Source organism: Chenopodium album, chromosome 18 (genome assembly GCF_948465745.1).
Source record: "Chenopodium album chromosome 18, dcCheAlbu1.1, whole genome shotgun sequence".
Classification (NCBI taxonomy): domain Eukaryota; kingdom Viridiplantae; phylum Streptophyta; class Magnoliopsida; order Caryophyllales; family Amaranthaceae; genus Chenopodium; species Chenopodium album.
Genome location: NC_137851.1, coordinates 2731842 through 2756092, shown reverse-complemented (window position 1 = coordinate 2756092; position 24251 = coordinate 2731842). Strand labels below are relative to the sequence as shown.

At 33.4% G+C, this 24251-nt stretch overlaps 3 protein-coding genes across 4 annotated transcripts; all 3 read left to right on the top strand.

Moving 5' to 3' along the window:
* Window positions 1-1761: 1761 nt before the first annotated feature.
* On the top strand, window positions 1762-9198 carry LOC145591159 (auxin transporter-like protein 2). The gene is made up of 8 exons (XM_081647560.1): window positions 1762-2571; window positions 3099-3284; window positions 4459-4571; window positions 4684-4867; window positions 5773-5870; window positions 7107-7314; window positions 7651-7908; window positions 8675-9198. The coding sequence occupies exons 1-8, from the start codon at window positions 2374-2376 to the stop codon at window positions 8879-8881; spliced, it is 1452 nt and encodes a 483-aa protein (XP_081503686.1). The 5' UTR covers window positions 1762-2373; the 3' UTR covers window positions 8882-9198.
* Window positions 9199-14486: 5288 nt separating this feature from the next.
* Window positions 14487-22299, top strand: LOC145591157 (putative zinc metalloprotease EGY2, chloroplastic). Of its 2 annotated transcripts, none has more exons than XM_081647559.1 (14): window positions 14487-14822; window positions 14951-15029; window positions 16208-16285; window positions 16389-16493; window positions 16617-16712; window positions 17499-17552; window positions 17678-17788; window positions 18367-18441; window positions 18523-18628; window positions 18732-18825; window positions 19217-19370; window positions 21278-21485; window positions 21575-21735; window positions 21824-22299. In XM_081647559.1, exons 1-14 carry the CDS (start codon window positions 14665-14667, stop codon window positions 22070-22072), a joined length of 1728 nt encoding a protein of 575 aa, XP_081503685.1. In that variant the 5' UTR covers window positions 14487-14664; the 3' UTR covers window positions 22073-22299. The 2 variants fall into 2 exon arrangements, with proteins under 2 accessions (XP_081503685.1, XP_081503684.1); XM_081647558.1 differs by having other exon boundaries at window positions 17496-17552.
* A 458-nt stretch (window positions 22300-22757) lies between these two features.
* Window positions 22758-24126, top strand: LOC145592689 (small ribosomal subunit protein bTHXc-like). The gene is made up of 3 exons (XM_081649201.1): window positions 22758-22965; window positions 23121-23185; window positions 23809-24126. The coding sequence occupies exons 1-3, from the start codon at window positions 22812-22814 to the stop codon at window positions 23893-23895; spliced, it is 306 nt and encodes a 101-aa protein (XP_081505327.1). The 5' UTR covers window positions 22758-22811; the 3' UTR covers window positions 23896-24126.
* The last annotated feature ends 125 nt before the right edge of the window (window positions 24127-24251 follow it).

Below are 24251 nucleotides of genomic sequence, written 5' to 3'. Positions count from 1 at the left end.
TTTTTAAAAAAAAAATTTGTATCAGTTTGACAGGCATATTTGTCGAGACATAACTTTGACCAAATTATCTTTAATTGTGTATTAGTAAAAATTATATTATGAAACAAAACATTAAGACTAATCTAATGATATATTATATAATAACATTTTTTTTATAGAGGTGAAAAAATTAAGTCAAACATGGTATGTGAATAGTAGAAAAATCAAAGTGATGCATTTAAAGAAAAACGGAGGGAGTACAATTTATGTGACAATTATAAGAATTCACAACAAAAATTGGATACAATTTATGCGACAATTATAAGAATTCACAGCAAAATCACTGATTTATAACTATTGAGCGTTATTGTTTGATATGCTTTAATATTTCTTCATACTTCTTTATTATAGGAAACCTTAAAGTCCTTAATCGGCTTAATGGCTAGATATATCATTTTTGTTAATTTTTTTTTTTAAAAAAACACTTTAAAGTACTCATATTAGGTTAAGGTCTAGCGTATAGCTCCTATATGCAAACATTGCATATATGATGGCAAAGTAGTAATAAAGTTGAAGTTATAGTGGGAGTATAAAATAGTACCATTTACTAGATAAATGTTACTATTAAATGTTGTAGTGGTATAAATATTATGCTAATAGTACAAATAAGTATGTAAATGGTACATCAAAATATTATACTTCTGTGAGATACTACGTATAATAGTACTATTAAGATATAAATTTTACAATATATATGTATAATAGTACAAAAAATGTACCGCTGAAACCATAAAAAGTACCATTTTAAATGCGTTTTTACACTTTGCCATCATATATGCATCAAATGTGTTGCGTAGAGAGACTATGCGACAAGCACTCAAAACAATACTCATTATAACGTATAGACCCACGTTACATATGTGTAACATGCTTTCTCCAATTCTCCCATAATTTAATACTTTGTAGTTTTAATCGTGACGTGAGATGCATAGTTCTTAATGAGATGACATAGTTATAGACAAACAAAAATGAAACTTGTGTGATGGAGGGAAAAAAAAATAAAAATTTATGTGAACTGTTGGGCAAATAAAATAATTTGTTTTGAAATAAGGTCTATTAATGTGACTTTTAAACTATTCATATACTTATATTACATTGATTTTTATACTCCCTCCGTCCCTTATTGATGGTCACTTTTGCTAAAAAATCACGGGAATTAAGGAGAAATAAAGAAAGTACATTGAAAAAGTAAATTTACATTGGGTATGCAAAAAAGTATAGAGAGAAAGTAATTAAAGTACATGGAAAAGTAAAATTTACATGGGAAAGTTAAATTTCCACAAATATTTTTGCAAATGTTAGAGAACTTTGGTAAAAAAATAATATTAATGGTACTTGAAAAAAGCAAATGTGACTAACATTTTGAGTCACCAACAATGACAAAAGTGACCATCAATAGGGGACGGAGGGAGTATATTTTTATACAAAAATCAATCAAATGTACTCGTAATTATGTGATTATTTGTTAGAATCATTTAAATTAAATATTTTGAATATCAACATTATTATAAATAAAATATAAGTTCAGATTAGATCAGATAAACAAAAAAATAAGTCTTATACTTTTATAAGAGGCCCCCATCTAATAGGATTGCTTTACTTAAATGCCGTACAGCAACCCGAAAAAAATAAAATAAAGCATGAATACTTAATATTTCTCCCTCCTCTTCTGCTGAAGCCGCTTTCTTTCACTCTATCTGAGACACAGACAGTGACTGAGAATTAAAACCCCTGAAAAAGATTAATTTCCCCAGCAAATCAAACCCCCCAATATCTTTCAATTATAGAAATACATCTCAAAAAACCCTTTAAAACTAGAATTATCTATTTCCTTTTATTTTCATAAAATCAGATAATTTGTCCACTTCATCTTGTCTCTTTCACTCCCCTACTTAAATTCCTAAAAACCAGAAATTAATTCATATATACATAACATACCCCCATAATTCTTCTTCATTCTTTCATGTCATTTTCTTTTCTCCTTTCAAAGAACCATTTTAAAGCAAGGCATTTAATCTCTTTGGGAATAATTGTTGGGTAGTTGTACCCTCTATTATTACTATAATCATTTTTTTTTTATTTACTCCGTATTTTTCTATCTATATATCTTCTCAAACAAAATTCCTTCATTTTCTCGTGTTCAAACTCTTTTTTTTTTTTTAAGGAAAAAAACTCGTGAGATTTGTTGTCTGTTTGTGTAACTGGATTTCTGAATTTCTGGGTACTTTTTGTTTTTAAGGATTTCTGGAACAAACTTTGTTTTATTTATTTAAGGAACCCAACATTTTAAAAAAGAAAACAGTTGAGTTTATAGGAGTGATTAAGTGAGTGAAAATGGCAGAGGTGGTGAAGCAAGTAGAAGCAGCAGCAATGGTGAATCAGACAGATGATGTTATTGATGGAGGTGGTGTTGAGGAGAGAGAAAATGTAGGAGGTGAAATTGATGAAGAAAATCAAAAATTCAGTTTTAAGAATTTTTTGTGGCATGGTGGTTCTGTTTATGATGCTTGGTTTAGTTGTGCTTCCAATCAGGTACCTATTTTCCACTCTGTATTTTACTTAGTTATTTTAGGTGTGCGCGTGTGCGTGTACGTGTAGTCGTATACGAGTAATTTATAAATGCACTCCTCTCCATAAGGGAGCGATTCATAGAGCCGCCCTCGTGGAGTGGAGTGGGATTAATTTTATTTTTGGTGTGCTAAAATCATTTTTTGACTTTTCATTGTCAATAATAGAAAGACCTTTGGAATTGGATTTGAATTTATAACAAAATTAATTGATTTTTTTAGTTGGAATGGAATTTAGGGTATAATTTTTTTTTTTTTTATTGTTTGAAATGGGGAGAAAAATAACGAGGTATGTAGTAGAAAATAATGTACGAGTAGCATATCTTTCACGAATTAGAAATATAAAAAACTAAAATCAACCCGCCCGATATTAAATGTGACTATATCGTTAGATCAAAGGGTGCGGCCTGGGCCGTGCTCAAGTCTGAATTCGATCCATTGTCATCCCTATAATGATGTTTTTATCGGAAAAAAAAAAAATGATGTTTGCAGGTGGCTCAAGTGCTGTTGACATTACCATATTCATTCTCACAAATGGGAATGTTATCAGGGTTGCTACTCCAAGTGTTTTATGGTTTGCTAGGAAGTTGGACGGCTTATCTTATCAGTGTGCTCTATGTTGAGTACCGTAGTAGAAGAGAGAAAGAAGGTGCCAGCTTCAAGAACCATGTCATTCAGGTTTATTTTTCAATTTTCATTTCTTACTAAATTTTACTATTTTTTTTTATTTATACTGTATTTTATTGAAATTTGTTACATTACACGTGGTTGTGACTGTTTTACATCTTATACTCGAAGAACTCTTAGTTGATCCTTGTAATTGAAATAAAAAGCAAATCAATCTCGTGTTTTTCTTAGTACAAAATTTACTAGTTACCCCAGAATGGAGTATAAATTTTAGTCTTTGGTGTTATATTGAAAAAGAGTCTAGTACTTGGGAGTGTTATACAAAGTACAAGTACTAGTTTTATTTCTATTGCTAGCAAAAAACTAACAAAGTTTTTGTTGGTAGCACTCTAGAAGGGATTTTTTTGGTAGTTAAAAGAAAATTTCCCTGGTTTTTTCTTAGTTCCCCCCCCCCCCCCCCCTGTTTTTTTTTTTTATGTCTATTACCTAATTGCACAAAATTGTGGGTCCATGATCATGGAAAATCATATATTCAAGCTCAAGCTTTGTTGGTGTACACATTCTGTCCAAGATAATAATGCTAAAAACATCCCATGCATAGTTCCTAATGATTGTTTAATGAATAGTTTGACCATTATGTTCATGAATTCAAGATCTAATTAGAGGTTTTACCCTCTTATTATAATAATTTTTCACCATTTTACAGTACCTCATCTTATTATTCTTACTCTCACTTGTTTTAAAAGATATGTCAATGTTCCATCTTTTGATTTTCTAAACTTTTAGGCCTAATATTCATTCATATGTTAAATTCCTGTTTTAGGTGAGTAGTTTGCTTTTTTGACCGAGACCTAATATTCATCATTGTAAATTTTGCCTGAGTTTTAAAAGCTATTTTTCATTTAAGAAGTTAGTGATAGTCTTACTATTCACTCATAACTTTTTGTGTATAATTCACTTTATGCTCACATAAAAACCGAACATATGTGTGAAAAAAAAAAAGAATTATAAGATTTATAGCCAAAAGGTAACCCTAAATCCTTAACTCTAAAATAAATTTTGGGTGAATTCATTTACATTTTCATATCGTGAAACGTAAAAGTAATAAGTCAAATGTGAAACCATCTCGTGCAAGATTCTGTCGTAATTAAAAGTTCCCACACCACTATCTTATGTTGTCAAATCTTTTCTTCATGTTCTGATTCTAATACTTTTTGGTTTGCAGTGGTTTGAGGTCTTAGATGGCTTGCTAGGGCCATTTTGGAAGGGACTTGGATTGGGTTTCAATTGCACATTCTTACTCTTTGGATCTGTGATTCAGCTGATAGCTTGTGCAAGGTTAATTTCAATAATTGTTCCCAATTATTCCTTATAAATAAATGCCAAAAGTTATGGTGTATGTTTGTTCCATTGGAGGCTTTAATAATTTATTTTGTTTATTTGATTGCAGTAACATATACTACATAAATGATCATTTGGACAAAAGGACATGGACATACATATTTGGGGCATGTTGTGCCACAACCGTGTTTATACCTTCTTTTCACAATTATAGAATTTGGTCATTTCTTGGCCTTGGAATGACCACTTATACTGCTTGGTATTTGACCATCGCTGCCCTCGTTCATGGCCAGGTAATAATTTCTCTCTTCTATCTCCCTCTCTTTTAGTTTTAGGGTTTATGGTTTAAGATAAGATGAAGCCTTGACAAGTTACGGGAATTAGTGGATTTAAGTTATCTAATTATCTATACTTAATTTTAATTAAAATCAATTTTACCCTATGCTTTGCACAGGTCAAAAAATTAGTTAAACTTATAAAAGGGGATACTAAATTACTAATAGTCCAAATTATGACAAAATGCAAAATTTTCAAGCCGCTAAACAGAAATCTATTATACCAACTTTAAATCACTAGTACAGTGCACAGTTTGACACTTATGTCCTAGTACATTGTTTTGAAGGATCTTCTAGGATTTTCCCTATAACAGAGGCAAGCAATGTTAGGTGCATATCCAATTGGCTCTGTTGGACTAATTAGAGTGTGTATTACTTAAATCTATTCTGTTTTTTGAATTTCATTTGGTTAACAAAACATCTTCATGTCAAGTATCATTTTAGATTATTCTCATTAAGAAATAATAGTGCTTCAATAGTCACATATTTGTTCTTTAGGATGTCCGAAAACATCATTCACGTCTTCTAAAATATTAATGGTTTGTAATTGATTAAACATTACACTCTTATCAAAATTGAGTATTTGAGAGTCTGAGAACCGCCCAACAATTATATATTCGAAAACAATCATGTCACATACTTATATACGAGTTATCATGATTTGAAATGATTTGCAAATGCAAACTCAAGTGCCATGCCAATTGCCAAAACCATCATTTTCCCATTTTGCATTAGCCATTACCCTCTCCCTCCATCTTCCCTAAATCCCGTTATTTTTTGTCTGTTATGGAAGATTAAATTGATTTCTTAATGGGAGTAAAAGTTAGAATTTGAAAGTTTCATGTGAAAAAACAATATTACAGGTCCCAGGTGTGATCCACTCGGGTCCAAAAAAGTTGGTGCTCTATTTCACAGGAGCAACTAATATCCTCTACACTTTTGGTGGACATGCTGTAACTGTGTAAGTGTAAATCCTTTACTCTCTTCACTCTACCTTAATCTCAATTTTTATCACTTTCTTCTTGCAGCTTTTGTTTCCCTATATTAAGGATTATATGTTAGACTAACATCATTATGTTGGAATACATGCATTTGTTTAGTTATTGGGATTTTGCTTTATGTTTTTAAGCCAAGGATTATTGTCCAAATCTTGGTTGATTTCTTAATCACTTATCTTTGGCTAATTTCAATTCTTCTTGGTTATTGGCTTTTTACCTAACAAAAGACCAAATTGTGTCACTTTCTGCAGTTATGTGCATAAAATAGGGTTAGTATAATAAACATCTCATGTTTATTTATAGGTTCATTATTTCACTGGAAACTTTTGAAAAAGTTTAAGCTTTTCTTATGTATGCTTTTTTCTTTTTGAGGATATAAAATTTGACTTTTCATTTGTTTTAGATTGAGCATTGATAAATTATTAGTAACTATTAGCTGAAATAATCCAATAACTGTGGGGAACCACTTATTCTCCTTTTTTCTCACCATTGTTTATGTAATTGGCACATTAAGGATTCATGCGCATAAAAGTGTGGCCCCTAGTTCCATCTTTGTTTAAATGACCCAATAGATCTTCTGGCCAAATCACTTCTTGTTTAGATTTCACCATTTGGGTGTCTTCAATCCTAGTATTAGCATCCTATGTAATTCTAATTCTAAGGTAATGAATGGATTTGAAACGTGATCGTCGTTCTGTCACTGTGCTATTAAGGAACAACCAGGGACCATATGTAAAGTTTCAATCTTTTGGCGGTATTTTTAAGTATTCAAATATCATATAGCTGTTTTTTTTTTTTTTTAATAAGTTTTGTTCCAAAATCTGTAAATAATTACTGGTCCAAAAGAAATGTTGAATTTTGCTAGTAGTACGTCTTGATTTGAGGCTAAATTAGCTGTGATATTAGTAGTAAGTGTAAAGATTTTGTTTTCTTCTTACCAACTCTCTTTATAGTAAAGTAATAAATCCAAAGTAGAATGAGGCAATTGTTTTCTATTTTCTGAAAAGAATTGAACTATGATGATGCTTGTGCAGTTGTGCTTCATGCTTTGGTCCATACTCCATAAGAAATGATGGTTGACCATACTGTCAAATGCATACTTGTAATAATTGGCATAATTTGTACTCAAGAATGAATTTATCCATTGAAATTCTATTGTGGGACCTTATGCCTTACTGATAAAAAATGACTGTTACCAGGGAAATCATGCATGCTATGTGGAAGCCACAGAAGTTCAAGTACATTTATCTAATTGCAACTCTTTATGTTTTCACCCTTACACTTCCTTCTGCTGCTGCTGTCTACTGGGCCTTTGGTGATGAACTCCTCAACCATGCCAATGCTTTCTCCCTCCTACCTCGTAATGGCTTCCGTGATGCTGCTGTCATCCTTATGCTCATTCACCAGGTTTGACTCGCATCCTTGCCTTGGATCTTTTTTTTAATTGTATGACTGCATATTAACAAAAAAAATTAAAATTTTATTGCTTAATCACTTACAGTGTGACTAGTCCCGTGATATGCGTTCTGTTTTTCAATTCAACACGCAACATTTGACATTGAAAGAATCCTTTCCGTCCAAACTCAATTGTTACATTACTAGTTTAGGCTACACTATCTAATACTTCCAAACCGAAAAAGTATACATGAAAAGCAAACGATCTGATCTTATGTAACGAAATCGTGTGAATGATTTTAAGGATCGAAAATATCTTTCTAACTTTATCTTTTGGGGCATGGACAGTTTATAACATTTGGATTTGCATGCACACCTCTGTACTTTGTGTGGGAAAAAGTGGTGGGGGTGCATGATACAAAGAGCCTATGTTTAAGGGCAGTGGCTAGATTACCAGTGGTGATACCAATATGGTTCTTAGCAATTATCTTTCCTTTCTTTGGGCCCATCAACTCTACTGTGGGGGCCTTCTTAGTCAGCTTCACTGTTTATATCATACCAACTTTGGCCCACATGCTCACCTACAGATCGGCCCAGGCCCGTAAGGTACTCTTCTGGACCCATCTCTCATTTGCTCTCTTCTGCTATTTTTGATTAATTTTTATTTTTGGCTAATAATTCTATATTGTTCTTTTTAGATTTGGCTTTATCATTACTCCTAGATCACCTTAGCTAAGTTAAAAGGGTGGTTTTTTATTTTATTTTGACATGACACATGTATGATGTATGAAATTATTGTAGGTCCTATTTAGTTCAAGATAAAAGTCAGGGAAAATAATACCTAACTCGGATTTTATTGAGGACCCTAACTAGATTTCCCTCCTTTTTGACCCTCTTGCATGTGTACTTGTCACTATTGTCAGTGACCTAAAGTTTGAAAACTTATCCTTATGGTTTTGTTAGATTTAGATTACAACGGGTTCTTTGGTGAAAGCTTGGAAAACTTAGTTACTAAGAGTGCCTATGTTAGTTCATGATAAAGCAATTAAACATGCAGAACTTTAAAGTATCCTTGTTAATGCGTAGATGAAAAAGTGAGGTAGAATGGCTAATTGTTAGTCTCTTAATACAGAACATTTCAATTGTCTCTGTCAAAACTCGTAACCTTTATGTTCATTTTGAGTAGTATGCTACTCGAACCCTTCATACACCCTAAGTATTTGTGTCGGTCTGTTGGAGCCTTGGCAGCTGAAACCATAGAATTTTGTTCATAAGAATAGCTGAATTTGACACTTGTAGTCTGAGTGATATAGAATATCTACAGCAGAAGTAAAAGTATTTAACTGCAATATGTTTTGTATTGAAAATGCAGAATGCTGCTGAGAAGCTTCCTTTCTTCTTTCCAAGCTGGACAGTAATCTATGTGTTCAATGCATTCATCGTGATGTGGGTATTAGTTGTGGGTTTCGGGTTTGGAGGGTGGGCAAGCATGGTCAACTTCATCAGACAAGTTAATACTTTCGGTCTTTTTGCTAAATGCTACCAGTGTAAGCCACCTCCAGCAGCACCAGTACACTGAGGTGTTGCTCTATAGAATGCTGGTTTGATACTTTGATTGATCAAAGAACAAATATATGAAGTGTAATCAGTATTAATTTTGTTTTGTGGGTGAATACTAGTAGTAGTGTGTTTTGGCGAAGCCTAGCTGTAGCTCTGTTTAATTATCAGCTGGAATTGTAATTTTTCCAAAATGATGTTTGCCAAAAAAATCCTAAGTTTCTAGGTACATATATGATTTAATGTTGGGTCATTTTGGATGTTGGTAATTGCATGGCTATGATGGTCCTCTCATGTGTAACATTTGGCTCTATAGGAAAAATTTCTTTTCATTGTTAAGTGTTGCTTGACTATATCATCAATATCTATATGTGCTAATTGAAAAAGAAGTACAAGAGAAAGTTGACAAACATGTATTAATATCGGTATGTGCCAAGGGATTTTGTACGAGATTATTGCTTCGAATCCCCATTTGCACTATGGAATTTATGGCTCATTCAAAAAAAAAAAAAAAAAAAAAAAAAGAGTACTAACATTTTGAATAATTTTGATCCATAATTATACAATTTCAAGAAAGGAACAACTCATGATTAATAGAGAACAGAAGGAGTGCATAAGAACTTTTTGGCAAAACAATCTATTCATATGGGGTGTATAGGTTTGGATATGATTTATCAATACGATAGACAAACTCGCTTTGCCTAGACCAAAAACGTATTTGATCAATTTCTAACCATATTAAGGGCCTGTTCTGATTGACTGAACTGAGCTAGAGGTAGGGCTTGTTCTCTTCAGCTTATTTTTAGTTCAGTTCAGTTTAGTTAAGCTCTAATCAATTCAGTTGAGTTCAACTCTAATCAGTTTAGTTCAGTTCAATTCAGCTCCCAATTTCCTTCTCTCATAAAATATTCATTTCAACTCCAATTAGTTCAGCTCCAATTAGTTCAGTTTAGTTCAGCTCTAATCAGTTTAGTTCAGCTCTAATCAGTTCTGTTCAATTCAGTTCAGTTCAGCGCAGTTTACTAAATGTGAACAGACCCTTAAGTCAAACACAACATGTATGTTGGTAATTTAGCACATTTGTGTGTGTTGTTGAATCAATTATAGTACAAGAAATGTGTTAAATCATAAAATTAGAAAGTATATGCAACCAAATAATTTTCTCTTAATTGATGGAAGTTGCAACAGAGTTACGGTCTTTCACAACATTGCATGCGTCCACTTGCGTTGCACCCGAAAACCACGGCATGCTTCTACAGTTTAACTTCTACTGTTATGTTGCTTTCAACCCAAAATTACAACTATTTCGGCTGTCTTTAATGTCAGGTAACTGTGATCCCGGAAGACAGCAAATGGGTCCTGTATCTTGTGGGGAAAAAGAAATGTCTAGGGAAATTATTATCATAATTATGTGCAGTGATCAACAATACAGGAATTAATATGTACCCAAATAATTTAAACGTTTATAGTGAATTTCTTTTTGTTTAAGAGAGCTGCAAAGAGTAGTGATATAACCCTGTTACCCCGTATCCTAAAGTCTTTATTGACCATTAGCTGGAATTGTTTGAAAGCTGATTTGCTTAGTTCATACTCCGTATTTGTGACAAGGGGTAATAGAAAGAAATCAGGTTTTTTTTTTAGTATATCAGTTAATCTATGACAACTTACATGCAGTTGCCGTGACACTTCTAGCATCATAGAAGTTTGTTGCTGCCAAAATGACCCGGCATCCACCTCTGTAAGACTAACACCATGGTACATCATTGTCTCAACACGTACCGGGAAAATTCCTATATAATCTTGTGACCATTTCAGGAAACTTATGGCATTATAATGTCCTCATCAATTAATAAAAGGCGCAGATGCCCCAACATCCATTGGACATTTAGACCATTATCCTGATCAATGGTTCATTCACGTGCAGTTATATACAAATGAAGAACACTGGACAGTGGACACACCATGTTATTTGTTATATGTTGTTGGGTTGAAATTCACTGCCTTCTTGTAGTATGCAATGTTGAGGAATGAAGTAGCTATTTTGGACTTCAAAAACATGAAAATTCTAAGGTGGCCTACTAGTATACCTTGAAACCGATCTGATTGAACCCAAAAGACCTAACATTCACCCTGATACAAAAAAAGGCAAATCCAATCTATAGACCCCTCAAATTCTGCACTGAATTTAGAATTTAAGAATAGTTACATCACCAAATTGGCCATCATTTTCGACATTTTGCATCTTGACTACGTTAGCTGTCACATACTCATAATATGCCTTCTGCACCTCATTACCAGCCGTTCTTCGGCCTCTCCTATGCCTTCTTTGTTTTGGTAGAACATCTGTGAGTCGATCAACTCTGTCTGCTTATTAATAGTAGAAATGGACCAAAAACATGCATGTTAAGGAAACAGTTTGTATGAACATTTGATAGAGCAAAGTACTTGAATATTACTGAATAAGAAGTCATTTCATACAGAAAGTTCTTTCAGGCTGTGATCAGACCAACTGTATGAACATTTGATGTTAATTTTTGGTAACAATGATTTTGGTGTATATTCCATCCATTTTCCTGTTAAATTTATGGCAGTGCTTTAAAAAGGAAGTGTAGTAGTAACCAAGTTATTCATTCAAATCCAACCTAGAAACACAAACAAGATTTCAAAAAAAATTATCACACTCCTAAACTTTACTGGCCATACACTAAAAAAAAAGAACATTTAAATAAAAAAACCTCAAAATTTACAGAATTTATATCCTGCAGTGAGATTAAAGCGGCTTAATGGCTAACACACTGAAGGAAGCATTGAAGCTTGGCATTTCATCATCCATCTTAGCAACTTTAGCCATGACATCCTCAAAACTCGCCTTCTCTGCCTCAGCCTTAGCTTTCAGCATAACAATTTCAAACTCCAACTTATTTTTTTCCATCATGTGTTGTTCAGCCTTGCTTTTCAGTCTCCCTTTCTCAATCCTATGCCTTGTTTTACTTTTCAATACATCTGAGAGCTCAACCAATCTTCTTCTTAGTGGTACGACATTATAACCCATTGTTTGCAGTTCTTGTATGGTCTCCCAAAGCCTCTTGGCATCAATCCAAAATCCATTGATGCGCATGCTTAGGATTTGATCAACCGTTTCTCCATATATTCGATCCCATGCATCGATCAAGCTTTGTTTAGCTGCCTCTGAGTAGCCTCTTAAGGGCCAGAAATGTGGACTCTGAGGTATGCCCTTCAGAAGACGAGACACCATGATTTGTGATGTAGACGGGATTTGAACATGTTTCTCATCTTCTTCTTTTTTGATTGATTCCTCTGTTCCTTCAAGGTAAACATAATACTCAAATCAACAAGAAGACAGGTAGTATACAATATAACAGACTACTAAACAATCAAGTAATCAGTTGCATGAAAAAATTGTTTAGTTGAAACTTGAAACTCCACTCATTTTGCTTACATAAAGTACGGAGTAATTAATAAGCAACTTTCTGAATTAATGGGAAGATCTTTCTATGATGTTAATATAACATTTCATCTTATTCTGCTAGCCAAATATTAGTCCAATTTTCAGTACCTGTAATTTGCTTCCGTGTCTTTTTATGTCAACTAAACGACCACTATCACGTATTAGCAAATAGGGTTATGACTTACCGGTAAGCAAAGACGCTTGGACCCAGGGGTTGGGAATAATAGCTTGATCCCTTAAAACAACATGGAATTGTCCCTGTTAATGCTGACAGCCCAGTGAATCTAGATCTAGGCCGATTTTCCGGTATCCCATTATGATGTTTGGTTTCTTTGGAATTCTCTTTTGCATTTCCGTTCTCTGCTAATTAATGAATCCGTGTTAGTTGCATAAGAAGTTCAACATATGTCATGGAAAAACCTTGCTATGAACTCGAAAATTTCCTCTTATATCAAACTTGAAAGTGTCACACGTTTGATTAATACATGACACACATTTTGACTACATCATGTACAAACTACAAAGTGCATATTTAGAAAATTTTACAGTTCTGTTTTTCTACAACATTTCTAAATTTTATTATTTCATATATTTCGTCATGTCTAAGGTTTCCAAATCAAATACTTATTTTGCAAGTAATCATATTGGTCACTTTTACAAACAAGAAAGCAAAATGGAACTTTTTTTTTTTCTTACTGTTCATAATTACTACAAGTATAATTTATAAGCAATCAGCATAATTTATACTGTACACATTACCTCTACAAACAATGCAATCAATAACATATATTACTCCCTTTACCACCAAGTATAGCTTGGTTTAGCGGTCAAGTTTGTATCTCATAATCAAGAGGTTGTGGGATCAAACCCCACTAGAGACACCTTTGGAGTGGGGATTTCCTTATCCTTCCCCCTCACTTGGGCTCTTCTCCTTACCAACCAAAAAAAGTATTACCCTAGATCTTAGGATAAGAAAAGAAGGGTTTATAGGTAGGTTAACCTGGTGTTGAGGTTGAAGAGTTTGAGAAGGAGAAAGTGGGCGGGAAAGAATTGGAGTCGCTCATTTTCTCTCACGCTTCTACCGAAATGATTTTATTATTCACTTCCACTACACTACAGTACTAGACTAGGGCTAAGTGAATGGTCAAAATGACAAAAGGTTAATTTAAATTTTAAAGTAGTGAAATCTATTCTTAATGTTTAAGTTATGAATTGATCCAGTCCCAAGTGGAGTGACTATTTAGTTCTATGAAAATTAATTGACTATCCATGATAAATTGATTTTTTTTTTTTTTTTTTTTTTTTTTTTTTTTTTTTTTTTTTTTTTAAGGGTAAGGAGAAATCCCTTATACGTAGGGGAGAAATTAGAGATCCCACTTGCTTGGGGTGAGAATCAAACCCCTTTTATTGGGGTGGAAGAAGGTCATCCAACCACTAGACCAACCTGGATTCTCAGTCTATTACTTGTAAAGGATTATCTATTCAATTGGATCAATCACATACTACGGAAGTGGTAGTACATATTATTATTTCTATTGTTAATATAATGGTTAAATTTTAACCATCAATTCTCTTATGTATAAGAGATATAGTGTAATATAATCATGTGTGATGTTATTGGATATCTTTTTTTTTTTACCTTTTTAATACTCATTATTAAACTTTTATAAATTTTACGCGTATGAAAATGAGGATACATATGCTTTAAGATGCGTCTTCTAAATTGTGAAAAATCAAATGGTGTGCAAAATAATAGGGATGGTCCCTATACCACTATAAAATTATATTTTAGGTGACAATAAAGCCCTATTTTGTTCACTTTATTCATTTATATATAAAATAGAATCTATAACCATAGACAATTAATTTCAGTTTAATTTCATTTCAATTCAGTTTAGCTCTCATCAGTTCATTTCAGCTCACCTCCGCTCCTAATTTCCTTATCTCATAAAATATTCATTTCAGTTTCAATCAATTCAGTTCAGCTCAATAAATGTGAACATAGATGTGTAATTTTATCCTTAATCCAATAAACTCCGTAACCTCGTAATTGCTAAGCCCGAGAGGCAGTGGACCATGACACGCGCAGCCCATTGGCTACGAGACGAACACATCTGCATAAGCGGGCCGCATCAATCGAACCAATTTCGAGTTTTCGATATTTCAGAGATAAGATTCCCCCACACAATTTGCAATTTCAAGTTCTTACACACGTCGAAAACCAAAGAATCTCCAGCACTCAACCATTTCCATCGTCTACTACAGATTTTTGCTGCCAAATGATGCTGAATTTCACATCAAATTGAAGTTCAAATTCGTCGCCATTGAAGCTAAGCATGGGAATTCCAACAGCTTTGCGTTGCAATTCATCGTCACTTTCGCAGTGTACTCATTGCTCTGTTCTTCGTTTTCAGCCTTTGATTGTTGCTTCTTCTTCTTTGGATTTTCCTCGCAAATTTCGCCGTTGTCAATTGCGATTTGTTGCTGTTTCTAGGTATCGCTTCCTTTTTTTTTTTTTTTTTTTTTTTTTTTTTGTTTTTAGTTTGACTAGAATTGCAGTTTAAATGTTATGATCTTATGAATGTTGTGATTTTTGATTGATTGTTGAATTTCTGGTATTAGGTTAGGGATTCAAAGAAAAATTGATTTCGTTTGTAGAGTTGGTGAAGATAATATTGAACCTGATACCAATGATAATAAGGTATGTTTTCTTCGATTCAGAAGCTTGATATTTGTTTAGTTGTGTACTTGTGTGAGTGTGTTTTTTTTTTTTTTTTTTTTTTTTTTTTTTTTTTTTTTTTTTTTTTTTTTTTCTAATTTCGTTGTTATTTCAATGTTTTGTGCCAATTTAGGATTGAGAATGAGCTTGTAAAATTGTCTTTGAATGTGTTTGCACGTACCTTTTGTGACAATATATGGAGAGCTTATGAGCTAATTCTAGTTTGAGTTTAGGTTGATATAATCTCATGTTGGCTACTTGGCTAGTTAAGGATTTGACTTGAGCTTAACGCGAAAGGTTTACTTTGAATCGTGAATTGCTTGCAGTTGATTCATGGGAGTAGATCAACAAGGGGGAGAGAAAAATAAGGGAAACTTTAACTTTGGTTATTGAGTGTATTATTTAGCTCAACTTAATTAGTTTTGCACGACTAAAATTAAGTTGAGTTTGTATTAAGTTTAGACTATATTGATCTTAATTAGCTTGTTTCTTGGTCTCTTTATCACTGGACTAATGGAACCATTCTTTAAATTAAGAAATGAGGTAACCATGTCAATATTTTTATCTATCTAACCATTTAGTTGCTTGTTTAGGATAAGTAAGAATTACAGTGAAGCCAAGTGAATGTATATTGTTAAATTATTCGGAACAGAGAGAATGACACTAAGTTTGTTGGTTTGATAATGAAATCTGGCAAATTCTTTATATGATTCTTTACTTTTATGGTCATGTAGTGGGGGTCAGGGTGGGAGGTGAGTGAAAACCAATGATTACTCGTAAGGTAGAGCTTAAGGAGTTTGGTTTACAGCCATTAGTACAATGCTAGAACTGTTAATTCATCAACATTGTTAAATATTATGTTGGTGCTTTATCGACGTATGGATTCAGCAGCGGGAATCAGTGCGAGCAAGATTTAACATGTATATATCATACTACTTAGTCTGCATTCAGCTGAAATCAGAAAGAGCAACTTGTATTGGCATATCAATGTATGTATAAGACTTGGTGGTTGGTTAACTGATATGGACAGATTTTTAGTTTGATGCTGAAGTTCACACTCAGATCCTATATTACACCTTTTTTTGTTAATGAGCATAGTATTAATGTTAAAATTTTGGATCTTAATGCTTTAGTCTCTTGTTAAATTTAACAATTTCTAGGGAAAGGACAACCATGAAGAAAATGAAAGTGTGGGGCCGGCTGATTCCAGCACAGAGAATGATTCACAGTTTGAGAATGTAATTTTTAAATTTGCTCTATTAGTTATCATGTAGTTTTGTTATACTTCATCTTATCTCACTCATTTTGATATAGATGTCTGTGGATCTTATATTTTTTTAGGAGAAGGAGCAGGTATCCACCACTGAGGCTCTAAATTCACTTAACAACTTTTTACAAAACAGTCAAAAAAATGAGATCAAAGTCAATGGTGAAGGTGGTTCGCAAGTATGTTGTTATTTGATAGATATGTTGGCATATAACTTTAATATGTTCAATGTATTAGTTTTCTACATTGACTCACTCATTTTGATATAGATGTCTGTGGATCTTTTTTTTTTTTTTTTTTAGGAGAAGGAGCAAGTATCCACCACTGAGGCTCTAAATTCACTCAACAAATTTATACAAAACAATGAGATCGAAGTCAATGGTGAAGGTGGTACGCAAGTATGTTCTTATTTGATAGATATGTTGGCATATAACTTTAATATTTTCAATGTATTTGTTTTCTACTTTTGAGACTGCTCATAAAGTTACAATTTACTTTATTGGTGAACTTTCAAAAAGTAAACAAAAACTTGTTATATTTTCTTGCTGAAGTGTGTTTTATTGTGCAGAGTTTTGTGTGGGAAGCTAGCATATGCTTTATTATGTCCTGCTTATAACCTTCCTTCCGTCATTTAAGGAAACTCTACCCCCATCTTTGGGATTAAGGCTTTGATTGTTATTGTGGAGAGAGGCACACTTTTAAAGAATTATCTTTGTAATGGAGACTCATCCTTAATTTAAAGCTGTATAAATGTCAAACTAACAACTTTGATTTAATTCTCTGGTCAAAGTATCTTACTCACTTGTCCATTTTCCATCTAATAAAAGATAATTTTATATTTGTATTCAAAGTTTCTTTTTTTGTTTGTAGAATTAAAACCACGTAATTTGTTTTAGATGTGAGCAACTTCTAGTTGGTTATTATGATAAAATTTTGTTCCGTACCTAATAATGTTTATATACTACTACTAAATTTGCTGAAGTAGGGTTATGGGAAAGATCTTCATTTATAAGGAGGCTTCTTGGTTATTTTCCTTACCAACTTTAGAGTTTAGAATGTTTAGATGTTCTGCCTGTTTGAAATTTACTGGAACAACTGTTCTGTTGGCGGCATAATGTATTGGCTGATTTCCATTCTTCCTCGTAATTGTCTGACAATCATTTGTTCTTGTTGAATATTAGCAGGATGATCCTGATGTTTTACAAGTTGCCAGTGGCTCACCTCTTCCAGGTGTGAAGGTGATTATGGTTGTATCTGATAGGCTAGTGTTTCAGCTCTGTTAATTTTTTTCTTTCTATTAATATTGCCTTGGCTCTGACCTTTAACCATTCTGCTGAGTAAATTTTATAAATGCTATGAACAGCCGCAACAACTGGATGAAACAATTAGGATTCCAAAGGAGACAATTGATATACTTAGAGATCAAGTATTTGGATTTGACACTTTTTTCGTGACTGGGCAAGAACCATATGAGGTTAGTCATTACAACTGCAGCATCTGTTGCCTTGTTAGTTGTCACTCTATTGCATATGCTCCTCTCTTGTGTCCCTCCTACCCTCCTAGGGTTACAGAAACAGCTGGTTGTCTCTAACAAGAATAAAAAAAATGAAAGTTGTCTCAAATAATTTTAAGTGTTCGTCAAACTTAAAGGACTGAAAATTTGAACTATATTCAATGTGGTACTTGATTAGTTAAGTTAGTGTAGAGAACTAGTCTGTTCATGCCTTATGCTTCTGTGCTTCCTGCTGATAACTTTTTATGGGTGATTTGGGATCTTATGACTCTTAACTAGTATACATTTAAAGAAACCGTCTCTTAATCGTAATTCTAATATTGAGAATGGTGATGCTTTGAACTGTTGGCTTGCTTGCTGTCTCTGAGTTTATGAAAGCTTGATTATAAATACTCCCCTTTTTTTTTTTTGAGAAATATGAATACTTTCTTTTTAAATGTAGTCTCTTTACTGATAATTTATAAACCCAAATAAAGTAAAGTGCTATGAAATTGTGTTCTGTTTTTTCCTAAAGTATTTTTTTTTTTTTTTTTTGTTAGGGTGGAGTATTATTTAAAGGAAATTTACGAGGGGTAGCATCTGAAAGCTATGAAAAGCTATCAAAGAGGTTGCAGGTACGTTGGTCTTTAGTCTTTGCAGTTTGCACTTGTTAATTCTAAGATGAACATCTTGTAAGGCTTTTATTTCACATGCAGGATACATTGGGAGATCAATATAAGCTGTTTATGCTTATCAATCCTGAAGATGATAAACCTGTGGCAGTGGTGGTGCCAAGAATAACATTGCAACCAGAGACAACAGGTAAATAAGTCTCTCTCTCTTTTTTTTAGATGTTATGGTTGCTTATTAATCTTCAGACTGATGCAACATTCCCAACCTTGATTATTGTCACGAATTGCTGCAGCTGTTCCAGAATGGTTTGCAGCAGGGGCTTTTGGATTGGTGACTCTCTTTACCTTACTACTTCGAAATGTTCCTGAACTGCAGTCAAACTTGTTGTATGCCTTTTTCTCAACTCTCGTTCATCTCTAATTTACAGTCTTTATACTTATTCCATGTTTCACCCAAAACTCTGGACATATTTAGTTAGGAAAGACTTCAGATATTCCCTTTTAAATTTATCTGTCATAGGGTTTGTTACATGATATTTGTCTCATGTCTGAGACTTTGAATAAAAATTATGTTCTGTCAAACCCTTCAGATTTTATCTGAATAAACTTGATCATGTTGGGTGGTTGCATTTTCTTCTTTTCTGAGAATATAAATGTTCCCGTGTTCTTAAGCCATTGATCAGTCAACTTGTGGTGGCAGCATACCTAAGATATTGTAACTTATTCAAATCGCAAAACTACTATGTTAAGTAATTATGTTTTCCATCTGCTATTTCAGATCTAGTTTTGATAAGCTTGAATTGCTGAAGAATGGTCTTCCTGGAGCACTTGTGACCGCGCTTATTTTGGGGGCACATGAGCTTGGACATTATATTGTTGCTAATGATTGTGGAGTGAAACTTGGTGTGCCATATTTCATCCCCAGTTGGCAGGTATGATATTGCCCCTAATGTATGGTTGGTGCACCCGGGTGTACCATGCGCATGGTGCACCCGGTTAAAAAAAAAAAGGCGGAAAGAACATTAGGTGTATTAAAAAGAACATTTAGTTTTTTGAAAAAGAACATGTTTGTTTTTAACAAAGAACATGCATTACTAAAGAACATAAAGACATTACATAAAGAACATGATAAAAACTTTATTAAATTTCATGAAAAATAACACATTAACGTAAAAATTCTTTACCAAAGATTTCAGTTTCCCAAAAATAGTTTTTTCTCTCTCCAAAAATTTAACTTTCCATAATAATTTTATTTTTTTCTCTCTAAATTATTTTCAACTAAAAATAATTCAAGATTTCATTTTAAAATTAAATTTCAAAATTTAAAATAACATAAAAGAACATGCGTTAAAGAACATAAGTTAAAGAATATACGTTAAAGAACATACGTTAAAGAATTCATTACTTAAAGAGCATACGAGCCATTTTTCAAAAAAAAAAAAAAACAAAATAAAAAATAAAAAATACGAGCCAAATTCAAAGAACATACGAACCAAAAAGAACATATTTTGTATTATTGAAAAACATGTTATCAAACATATATATGTTTGTCAAACACAAACATGTTCTTTTGCCAAACACAAGATGTTCTTTTACAAACACTAATATGCATGTTCTTTTTCAAACACTAGCATGTTCTTTTTCCAATGCTAGTATGTTCTTTTTTTTTCCATGTTCTTTAAAATATACCTAATGTTCTTTCCGGGTGCACCATGCGCATGGTGCACCCGGGTGCACTATACTATTTTCATATTGCCCCTGTTGAAAATTTAACAGATATATAAGTATTGTCTTTGCTGGTAGAGTCCATTCATTTATACAATTATTATATAAGATATCAGGACATTAAAGAAATCTGATGAGCATAAATGAAAGGCAAGGCACGAAAAGCTTTTAGTGAAATGTGTACCAGCATTGTATAATCTTCTGTTTTCCACTATCCTTCGGCAATGTAGTTATTTACGTCTCCTGTTCCAGAATAGTTTGCCTCACTTTTCCATATTTATCTGTTGCCTACTTCTAAAAATGGAATCGACCCACTTCTTTACTGTCTCTCTATTCCCAGCACTTAAAGTTAGGTCCCACGCCTCTTATTTAATGAAATATACTCCACTATAATCACAACAAATCATTTATATCTGATAACCAAATACCAATTAATCGCCTAAAAGTATTTTCCATACTAAGTGAGCAAACTATTTTGGAAAGTTGATGTACCCCTTTTGTCCCCTAAAATATTACTCTATGTCCATGTCGACTTTAAAATAATAACATGAGTCTAATTAATGAATTGTAACGAACTAATAATATTACAGTTTAGTATTAATAGCGAAAGTAGATTGGATAATAAAATAATGAACCAAAGAAGTGAACAACATGGGACAAACTAAAATCAAAACGTGGAGAACATGTCAATATTTAGTAAATGTGAGTATTGCAAAAGACGTTAAAAAGAAAGACAAGAAGAGGCCCTTATGCTAGGGCTATGGTTTTTCTGTACCAAGTTGGAGAGGCATGAGGAAGACATTATATGGAGGGGGGAATCAAGGAGGCAAATTGTAGATGGATCCTCCAATAATCATACATGATACATGCCCTTTACAGTAAGAGGCGAACGCACGCATCACTGAACCTTTTGTAATATGATAGCCTACAGCTCCTATACTTGAAAATGAGAATTTGGATATCCTGCTATGTATTGAATAAAATATCACGGTTGATATCTATTGTTGTTGAAGATCATAAATTAAATTCCTATGCATGAAAATGAGATGTTCTTAAGCTTTTTTTAGAAATGCTGCATAAAATGTCTGAGGATTTACTCTGACAAGTGAAACAGATAGGCTCTTTTGGTGCCATCACAAGGATCGTCAATATTGTACCTAAACGTGAGGACCTTCTGAAGGTTGCTGCGGCTGGACCCCTGGCTGGATATAGTTTGGGTCTCATACTGTTCTTTTTGGGATTCATTCTACCACCAAGTGATGGCCTTGGCATTGTTGTTGATGGTTCTGTTTTTCATGAATCATTGCTAGTCGGGGGAACTGGTATGCAAAATTCTCTTGCATCCATTTGTTGCATTCTAGTGTTGGATGAGGATCTTCATGATTATCATTTTTTTTTTTTTGGTGAATAGCAAAACTACTTCTAGGGGATGTCCTTAAGGAAGGTCAAGCAATATCACTCAATCCACTTGTCCTATGGGCATGGGCTGGGCTGCTAATTAATGCCATTAACAGCATTCCGGCTGGAGAGCTTGACGGTGGGCGTATTTCTTTTGCCATATGGGGAAGAAAGGTACAGTTAAGAAGTATACAGGTATAAGCAGAAAGCCTAATTTGGTATCTCAAATTACCTGCTGATGACTTTACTTGACACTTGACAGGCAGCCGTTCGGCTTACTGGAGCCTCAATTATACTTCTGGGACTGTCTTCGTTGTTCAACGACGTGGCATTCTACTGGGTAGTTCTGATATATATCTTACAAAGGGGTCCGATTGCTCCCCTTTCTGAGGAAATCAGCGAACCTGACCAGAAGAATGTTGCTCTTGGGATTGCAGTTTTAGTCCTTGGACTTCTTGTATGCTTGCCTTATCCCTTCCCATTTGCCAATGAAGCCTTGACGAATTTATGAAACACAGGCAGAGTTTTATAAGTTGTTCATCGTTGATTAGTTTGTAAGTATAGTATCACAGAATATTTGTTATAGTGCCTTCAAACAATCCCCTCAGGCATTGTACTTGGGAAGTTGGGAATGTCATCTAACAGAAATAAAGATTTGAAATTCAATATATTTGGAATGAGTTTCAAATCATTCAATGTTCTCTCTTTGCAACTTTCTTTAATGTTATAACCAAACAACTCTTCTGTAGTGATTAGCTTGATCTATTGTTTGAGACCTTGGTTTGCTTGTATATTGTAGGAATTGGGCGATTTTCTCAACTCCACTAAGAATCAACCCCTAAGATGCTATACTCTCGATATTAAAATGTACACAAACTTAATCGAATTGATGTTATACTTCTCATTCCATCTCAACCTAAATTTTCCGATTTTACATTAAAATTAAGATATTTGTTATAAATATTGTACTCATATGAAAGTTCATCAATAGAGAGAAATTCGAAAGGACTTAAACTACTTATTTCCAAACAAATTCTAAATTAATTTAATACATTATCAACTCGAGTAAGTAAAAATTAGATTCCAATGAGTAAGCGAAAAATCAACTTCAACTAGTAAAAACAATTTCTAATAAAACGAGTTCCATAAAAAAAAAAAAAAAAAAGCAGACTATATAAGAGTTTGTAACGACTAACGAGTGACCCTCTTCCAAAGATCCTATCCAAAATCTCTTATCTTGAAACTCTCCAATGGCTTCACTGCTGCTCGGAACCACTTCCATGGCGTCCCACTCCGTCTCTTTCTCCTTCTCTAATTCTCACTCCGTCACCGGGGTTTCTCTCTCCTCTCCTTCCACTGTTTCTCTCTCTACTTCCGTCTCCACTTCTCCACCACTGCCACTCAGTAAGTACTTCGCATTCAACTAATCAATTATTCAATCAATAAACCTCGCAATTCAAAACCCTAATTCTCGTTTCTTCTTTAAATTTAAGCTTAATTCGCTTTTTTCCTCTATTGTTCTCTTCAATTACTAATTTATTTCTCTATTTTTGTGTTAGTTTACTGTGGCAGAGGTGACAAGAAGACTGCCAAAGGCAAACGCTTCAACCACTCTTTCGGAAATGTCAGTTTATATTTCTCGCTATTTTCTCTGTCTTTTTTTCTTTGTTGATTGACCTTGTGTTTGTAGTAGTGTATCAAAACCTATTAATTCCACCCGTGTCTAGTTGTCACATTACTGGTTCAAATTACACCATCGATTTAACGGGTTTATCATTTATAGAGTATCTCTTATTGAAATTATCAGTTTCAATGAGTTGCTTACTTGATTGCATACACAATTACAAGTACAACATTGACAATGCAGAAATTTTATGAAGGCAAAGTCTTGATTGTTTTGATTTATGCATTCTTACCTTGGTAATTTTGAATCAATTGCTTGAAGAAAGTAATACATGAGTGTAACTTGTTGTTGCTCACTCTTTTGTTATTAATTTGTGTTTTCTGAGGGAATTATTGTTGTGACTTGTGAGTAATTTTTGCTTCTTTTGTGAAACCAAGTTAAAGCTTAGAGTTGTGAAATCTAGTTTTATGAAACTGAATTTTACTATCTTACTCTTGTGTTGGAACATATCACTTTAGGAACTAGGACAAGACCTGGATTAAGTTTGTACTATAATGCTATCTTGCTTAGTTGAATTGAACTAGCTTTTGTGCTCACGCATATTGCTCAATGTGTAATATTAGGCGAGACCTAAGAACAAGAACAAGGGAAGAGGCCCTCCAAAAGCGCCAATCATTCCTAAAGGGGATCCATCTGAGAAAGAGGAATGATGATGAGAAATATATGTTGATTCTGGATAGAATGTGTTGAGGTATTCCTTGCCCCTCTTCGCACCTGTTAGGTAGCAGGATGGTACTTGAGTTGTCAATGTAATTTTTGTACACTTTTCAAAACCTGTTAGTTCTTTATGGCAATGTAAACCTTATTTTTTTCCTGGAAGATAATGTGGTTATTTCCGCTGCTTGTTATATATGAGGACTTATCGAAGCCTTTTGAGCTGAGTCTGCTTTGTTAGTTGATGGCAGAACTTTATTTTATTACAACTTTTATGAAAAAACATCAATTAAGGTTGTTAGTCACAACATTGTGATTTTTTGCAACTTTGATTCAGGGTGATTTTGCTGAT